Below are 7,797 nucleotides of genomic sequence, written 5' to 3' on the forward strand. Positions count from 1 at the left end.
GTGGCAGCTCCAGCAGCACAGAGTTGCAGCACGCTTCCTCCCTCTCTGTGCTCTCTCTCCCTGATGCTTCTTTCTCCTTGCAGAGCCATTGTGCTCAGGACAAGGCTTTGATGCCCTGCCATGAGCTTCTGAGAACAGGAGCTGGGTTGCAGAGATAGCACAGCTGTGGCACTGTGACAGCCCTTGGCCCAGGGCTTGTGGTGGCTTTGAGGTGCTTTGTTGGGGTGGGAGGGTAGATGAGTTTGGGTGGGACAGGAAGGGTGCTGCTCTAGCTCTCTGCCAACTCTCCCAGCAGCTGTAGAGGTGGCAGGAGATAACAGGGTGTTACATGGACTCGTGTTAGCCTTTTGGGAGATGCCTGGTACTCCTGCCTCTAGGACCAACTTCCTGGAACAGAGCAGGAGTGTGTTTGTACTTGTCCAGGCTGTCTACTAGGATTCTGGCCCCCTACTAGGGGTTTTGTGGTGCTCACTCTCCTGGGATGGAGATGTATTTGTGACTTTGACCTGCTAAAATGAATAATCGATTTGAATTTACAGTGTTAGAGGTGGTGCTGGATGGGAGTGCTTTTGTTTTTCTTCCCAATCCGCAGCAGTAAATTTATCATAGCACCATTATATAGTTCTGCTGCGCTCCTGCTCTGCCTGCCTCTTCTCCAGCCAAGCACAGCACAGCGCTGGGCCATGTAACTCTTTGTCCCTGGGAACACGCTCAGGTGACAGGCACCAGTCCAGGCCATTCTGCATCCCGTGTGACTGAGGGGCCTCCAAGTCTCATGGAGCTCTTGGTTTAAAACTGCTTCAGGGAAAACATTTTAGCTGACAGAAGCAGACCCCTTGTGGAATTGGATGAGGAAAACAACGTAGCAATTTAATTAATAAAAAATAAATGCTGGGTTTTAGAAATTATGAATATTCACCTGTTCTTCATACTTGTGTTCTCCTTTTCTTGTACTATTTATTTAAATCACGTGAAACCGGGTGGCACACAGATTCAGTTTCTCCAGGAAGCCAAATGCAGGAATGTGGAATTTCCATCCAAGTTCAGGAGTCAGTGTTGAAAGTGAAAATGAATGGGTAGGTAGTAGGGACCAGAAAAGGGGAAAGCAAGGCTAAGTGCCACTTCCAGCTCTGTACCCCCAGCCCAGTTCCGTTCTCGTACCCAGACACGAGCAGTGGACTCTTCCACCGCAGCCGAACCTTCCTCAGGCAGGGTGAGGCGCAGGTCCCGCACTCGGAGCTCTCTGTGCAGCAGCGGGGCGGGACCGCGCGCGCTCTCCCGCCTTGCCCGCGCGCGGTTGGCGCCAAAGCGAAGGGCGGGGCTCTGCCTCCCGCCGCCGCCACGACAATGGGAGGCGGGGCCCCACCGCCGCACCAGCCAATGGAGGCGCGGGGGCGGGCGGAGGTGGGCGTGGCCAGAGCTGTGAGTGGCCAGCCGGCCGTTCTGGCGCCAACTTCGAAGGGCATATAAAGGGCCGGCGCGGGGCCGTTCCATTTCCTGCCGCCCGTCCTGCTGCCGCTGTTTGTCCTGCTGCCGCCGCTGCTCTCTCAGCCATGCTGTCCGCCCGCGCCCCGCTCGCCGCCCGCCACGACCAGCCCCAGGTGTCGCCTAAGAAGAACCAGTCTCCTATGAAGGGTCTGTCGCCCATGAAAGGCTTGGCACTGAGCAACAAGGAGAACACGGTAAGCGCCCGCCCGCCCTCCCACCCCCCCCTGCCTGGCAGCGCCGCATCGCGCTCACCCTGCCCCTTTCTCCCCGCAGCCCCCCACGCTCAGCAGCGCCCGTGTGCTGGCCAGCAAGACGGCCCGCAGGATCTTCCAGGAGGGGGACAGCAATCCGGTGAGTGCAGAACGCCCGGCCACCGCGCCCGCCCTTGTCCTGTTTCCCGGAGACTCCTGCAACCCCCGTTCCGCTCTTCTCTCCCCATCGATGGTCTCTCCTTTCTGCCCCAGCCCCTCTCCCCAGCTGGGCATTGCACCCCCGTTCCAGCCCCTCTCCCTCAGCGGGGGTCTCTCCACCCTCCCAGACCCTTCTCCTTCAGGGAATTTCTCCCCCCTGCCCAGACCCTCTCCCTCGGAGGGGTCTCTCCCCTCTGCCCAGCCCCTCTCCCTCGGGGGTCTCCCCCCAGCTGCCGCCCTCAGTCTCCCCCCAAAGCCCGGTCCTGCCCCGAGCCCACCCGAGCCGTTCTCCCGCCATTCCAGGTGCCGCGGGGCGTGGAGGAGGAGGAGCCGCTGCTGCGGGAGAACCCCCGCCGGTTCGTCATCTTCCCCATCCAGTACCACGACATCTGGCAGATGTACAAGAAGGCCGAGGCCTCCTTCTGGACGGCGGAGGAGGTGAGGGGTGGGCGGCCACGGCCCCTCCTGCCGCAGCCCGCGGCGGCCCCGGTGCTCGGGGGAGGGCCTTCTGCCTGAGCACCCCTTCCTTAATTATCCTGTAATGTTTTAGGTGGACCTTTCCAAAGACCTCCAGCACTGGGAGTCCCTGAAGCCTGAGGAGAAGTACTTCATTTCTCATGTCCTCGCCTTCTTTGCTGCCAGTGATGGCATTGTCAACGAGAACTTGGTGAGTGTGTACGAAGTCCCCACAGAACTATCAATTTGGGTAGATAACAAGGTAACTCACATGTTCAGGATGCTTGCTGTGGCTAATCCAGCTGGTTAGCTGGATCATGGAGTCTTACAGCATTAAGAATACAAAGGGCTGTCTTGTGTTAATTAACGAATTGGGGTTGGTTTTGTAATCTCCAAGTTGGCCCATCCCCATTGGGCACTGAGTGCTGCCCTGCGGTAGCACTTGGCTGTTTTAGAGCCCTTGTTCTGCTTCTACCCTCTGTGCTCTTCTTCCTAATGGGGGATAAGTAAAACTAAAACATTTTCCCATGGGACCAAAGAATACCTTTTGACTTGAAATTCTGAGGAGTTGCTGCTTTGTATATTGCTGTTAGCAATCCACGGATCTGGAGTTAATCCGAAGATTTTGTGGGCTGACCCATAACTGGTCCATACAGCATTAATGCATCTAACCTGCAAATCACAAGCACTTTTGCAAATGCTTATTTATTTCCTCTAGGTGGAGCGGTTCAGTCAAGAAGTACAAATCACAGAAGCTCGTTGTTTCTATGGCTTCCAGATTGCCATGGAAAATATACATTCAGAAATGTACAGTCTTCTCATTGACACCTACATTAAGGATTCTAAGGAGAGGTTTGTATTGGTTGATAATGAAAAGTTCAGAACTCAGTAAATATTCATAATTTAGCTAATGTATGTCAATTGTTCTCTGACTTTCAGGCTAATTTTGGGATGTAAATTAGACTTATATAAAAAGCCACTCCTGTTTAAGAGCAGTTTTACTTCACAATATCTTTTTTCATCTGATGTGTAAGACCTTGCTTATATTAAGAGTGAAACTGGAATCACTCAGAACTGAAATAAAGAAATTACACAATGTGGAGGGTGGAGTAGTCAAAAGGAGTATATTAAGTTTTAAGTGAGTTTTACAGCTACTTAAAAAGCTTGCTGTGTCATACCTACGTGAGGGGCCTGTTGCCTTCATACTGTAAAGTGGTTCCTGGTTAATTTCTAGTTTGCACTGCCTTGTTCAAGAACAGTTGGTGAATCAGTTCTCCCGTTGATACTGTAATGGCAATTCAGGAGGGCTGGTGTTGATGTGATGGGTATGTGAAGGAAAAAGGAGTTGATTGGAACAAATAGAGCTACATTGGTGCCAGATAAGAGGGAGAAGGACAATTTACCAGGATGAAGGTGCAGAGCATGTTTAAGTGATCAATACTGTTTATGGCAGTGAATCCTTATTTTGGTGGTTGTGCTGATGTCTTATCCTAATGAGTTTTATCTTTCTCAGGGAATTTCTTTTCAATGCTATTGAAACGTTGCCATGTGTTAAAAAGAAGGCAGATTGGGCCATGTGCTGGATTGGGGACAAGAAAGCAACATATGGTGAGTACATCTACTGGAAACAAAGTGAAATTCTTCCCAAAGCTAGAGGAACCACCATTTCTCCAGACTTCACAGTTAACAGGGATTATTGCTATCAGAGATAGTACATGCTCTCCAGTATAGGACACTGGTATAATTCTGAATGTGAAGAAAACAATTTTCATCTTTAAATGAGTTACTGACAGGAGATCTCTGTAAAAATGCTGACATGATGAATAATAAGGTCATGCGGCAATCATATGCCTGACTACATGATCAAACAGTAAATTGCTGCCACATGTCAGGACATGTCATGGCCATCTATAGCCACTAGATGTGTTGGTTGGAGACAGTAGCTCCTCTGCCTTGGTGATTCCTCCTGTCTCGCTTCGAAGGTGAGATGGTACAAATCATTATTTCACTAGTATTGAAACATTTTTCATGGCCAAAGAGGAGCAGACACTGACTGAAATCAGCTGCCATAATGACTGCTCCTTTTAGTGAGCCATCTGAAAAAGGATAATATTGAGGGTTGAGCCAAGGGGCCAGGAGCCTTGGCTTCAGCTACTTAGGGGCTGCTCTGATTAGTTCCTATTTCCTCTCATGTTTGTTTTGTTTAATGATCAGAAATCTTTAATTTCTAAGCACAACCCATAATACACTTAAGCAGAAACACCTTCATTTGCTTTGCAAGATGCAGTTTGCAACTTTTGTGTTTCAGTCCTGTTTTCTGTGTGGTATTACCATCGATCTTCTCTCAACAGGCGAACGTGTAGTGGCCTTTGCAGCTGTGGAAGGAATCTTCTTTTCTGGCTCTTTTGCATCAATTTTTTGGCTGAAGAAAAGAGGATTAATGCCTGGACTCACTTTTTCTAATGAACTCATCAGTAGAGATGAGGTATGAGTCAAATTCTAGCAGTTAAGATGGTGATGTGCCACACTAGTTCAAAGTAATGACACTCAATTGGAGCCTGTATTGTAAAACAGTTATTTAGAAACAGGCAGACTATAAAATAGCTCACTAAAGTGTGTAAACGTGTCTTTGTGGATCTTGCAGAAGCATATCAGTGGACTTTGCATTTTACTTCCTCTAGAGTAGTGGGAGGGTTCTCACCAATGCTCACAGCTGCTGTGCCTCACGCTGGCAGAACTTGCTTGTGATGCCTTCTGGTGAGGCAGAAAGTTGTCTGTAGCAAAGAGTAACCTGGCAAAGGTGATGCCATTTGCTCTGTGCTCTCTTAACTCGGTGTTGCTTGAAATAATCTTCTGGAACTTTTTTCCAGGGTTTGCACTGTGATTTTGCCTGCCTCATGTTCAAGCACTTGATACACAAGCCATCAGAGGAGAGAGTAAGGGAAATCATCATGAATGCTGTTCTCATAGAACAGGTAACTGTCTGCCTCTTGTTTAGGAGCTTCATTGCAATCAAACAAAGCTGGGGAGCTGTTGGGCATAAAACTAACCTAGATGATAGAGTGAATGCCAGTTTCTGTACATAAAATGCTTGTTATCTGCAGGAGTTCTTGACAGAGGCACTGCCTGTGAAGCTGATTGGCATGAACTGCACTTTAATGAAACAGTACATCGAGTTTGTGGCAGACCGGCTTATGTTGGAACTGGGATTTAACAAGGTGAGGCTCTAATACACTGAATGCTTCATGGGGAAAAGACAATGTTAATTTCCTCCAGAAATTCAGATCCTAAATTGCCTACAGCAATATTGTTTTAACTTGTAAAATGATTTAGCAGCTCTGCTGCATTCTGTTGGGAGACTCACAGAACAAAGAGCAAAAGAATGCTGTGGAAAAAGCTGTCTTTGCAGTTGTGCTTCTTTAGCTGCTTCACTGCAGCTAAAGGAAGACAGGAACAAATAGAGTAGAGAAGGCTTGGGGCAGGGATTTTGTGTTCACTACGTAGTAAGGCTGCTGGTGCTGCCATTAGGCTCCTTCCAACTGATCTCTAAAGCTCTTGCATACTGAAAATGTGAGCACCTGTGGTGACTACAGAATTGCCTGTGTGTTTCAGATATACAAAGCAGAGAATCCTTTTGACTTCATGGAAAACATCTCTCTGGAAGGCAAGACCAATTTCTTTGAGAAGCGAGTAGGTGAATATCAGAGGATGGGAGTCATGTCCAAGCCCACAGACAACTCTTTCACCCTGGATGCAGAGTTCTGAGTGACCTGGGACCACCTGCATTCATGTGCATCCTGCCCTGCTTACAGGGAACACTCAGTGTGGGCTGAGTCAGTGTGACTTGATAGTTGTACTGAAATCCCACTCTTGTAAAGTGTGGTGATACTGGCAAACTTTAGAAGGCTGGTGTAGCTCCAGCAGTAAAACCCCTTTTAATTAGATTTTACCAATGGTATTAATGCATAGGATGCTCAGGTGTATCTTACAGCACATGCTATTCCACTCCATGAAAGATACAGGTACTTCTTTCTGCAAGGTGGGAGGTTGTGGGCACTGACCCCTGGCTTCTGCTGTTCTCACCACGAACAGAGGAGCAGTTAGAAAATTCCAGTTGTAAATTTGTTGAATAGTCTAGAAAACTCTGGAGGCAACTACATGATGACCTCGCTGCTTTTTTAGCAGGTTTTAAGTTTACCATTTTTACTATTTTAATAGTTTGTACATAAACCTGGCACTTTAATGTTTAAAATAAACAACTGTCTTGTAATATTCAGCTATAGTAAAATGCATGTCAAAATCTTTTCTAGCCTAACCTTTTATGACTTGTGCTTCTTTCTGGGTATGTAATTTAAAAATGGTGCTGTGAATTAAACTATTCATCTTAAAATATATCAAAGAACAGGAAGAAACTTGTTATGAAAGGTCAAGAACTAAATGGGATATTCTGGGTACTGAAAAATAAGATGTAGCTGACTGGTGGATTTGATTGCTTTTTCTTTAATACCTGGGAACAGTATTTCATGTAATAAAGAGCTGGTTGGACTCAGTGTTGTACTGGCTTCAGTGTTCCAATGGGCAAAGTTGTGTGCTGATTTCCTTTTGAGTTGCAGCTTTTCTGAGGAAATGCAAGGTCTTCAGGAAATAGCTGCTTAGTCATGTGGTTTATAGATATCAAATGAAATTGTTGTGCTTAGCTCTGACTTTCAGACTGACTGCACTAAACAGATGATGTTTCACGGTAAATTCAGCTAAGTCAGGCTGGTGCACTGTTCTGAGCTTTTCATCATGCCAGTTAAGTCTTTGTTTTAAGAGTAGTGAAAACAATGTATACACTACACCATGGTTATTGCACACTAAACAGTCGTAAAAATGAGTATGCTTTGTATAACTCTGGTCTGAAGGAATCCCTCTGGTCTCAGTTTCTGGAAATGATCTGCAGTGAGATGAAATGACAGTGGGATAGACTGGAAATGGCTACTGCCTTGCCTTACAGAAGAAGCTTATCCATTATTTAGTCTAATATTCAGCAAGGAATGTTCTGCAAGCCTTTCTTTCCTCAAGCATAGTTAAAGTGAATGAGCTTTATAAAATTCAAAACCTTTTCCTTCACAGGAAAGAAACTGGAGTTTGCTTCTTGCTGCTCAAGTGCTCCCTCTTTTACAGCACAGTATTTGAGGTGCTTCTTTGGCAGTGCTGCCTTGGTGTAAAATGAACTGTCTTGCTGGGCTTTGCTCCTTTGCTCTTGATTGCACTGAAGGCAGTGGTGTGTGACTGCTCTTCCCCTGAGCCTGAAGCTAGCAGGATGCACAAGGCTATCCTAGGGAGAAAACCCCAATAAATAATTAAATCCTAACCTCCAAAGTCTGGAATTCAAGATGGAGAGCTGTTAACTGACAACTCTAATAATGGCATTGCAGCACTGATGCTGCTAACAGGTCAG

At 47.0% G+C, this 7,797-nt stretch overlaps 1 protein-coding gene across 1 annotated transcript; it reads left to right on the forward strand.

Annotated features, from left to right (window-relative positions):
- The first annotated feature begins 1,480 nt into the window (after positions 1-1,480).
- Positions 1,481-6,903, forward strand: RRM2 (ribonucleotide reductase regulatory subunit M2). The gene is made up of 10 exons (XM_059842867.1): positions 1,481-1,682; positions 1,762-1,839; positions 2,202-2,336; positions 2,449-2,565; positions 3,073-3,206; positions 3,868-3,962; positions 4,706-4,839; positions 5,225-5,329; positions 5,459-5,572; positions 5,967-6,903. Exons 1-10 carry the CDS (start codon positions 1,554-1,556, stop codon positions 6,117-6,119), a joined length of 1,194 nt encoding a protein of 397 aa, XP_059698850.1. The 5' UTR covers positions 1,481-1,553; the 3' UTR covers positions 6,120-6,903.
- The last annotated feature ends 894 nt before the right edge of the window (positions 6,904-7,797 follow it).

Source organism: Haemorhous mexicanus, chromosome 3, assembly GCF_027477595.1.
Source record: "Haemorhous mexicanus isolate bHaeMex1 chromosome 3, bHaeMex1.pri, whole genome shotgun sequence".
Taxonomy (NCBI): domain Eukaryota; kingdom Metazoa; phylum Chordata; class Aves; order Passeriformes; family Fringillidae; genus Haemorhous; species Haemorhous mexicanus.

Bases quoted from the DNA above. Each gene is read 5' to 3' on its own strand.
- RRM2 (XM_059842867.1), top strand. From the start codon at position 1,554: ATGCTGTCCGCCCGCGCCCCGCTCGCCGCCCGCCACGACCAGCCCCAG. The intron at 2,337-2,448 runs GTGAGGGGTGGG...GTAATGTTTTAG, and splicing joins CCTTCTGGACGGCGGAGGAG to GTGGACCTTTCCAAAGACCT. The intron at 3,963-4,705 runs GTGAGTACATCT...TTCTCTCAACAG, and splicing joins GGACAAGAAAGCAACATATG to GCGAACGTGTAGTGGCCTTT.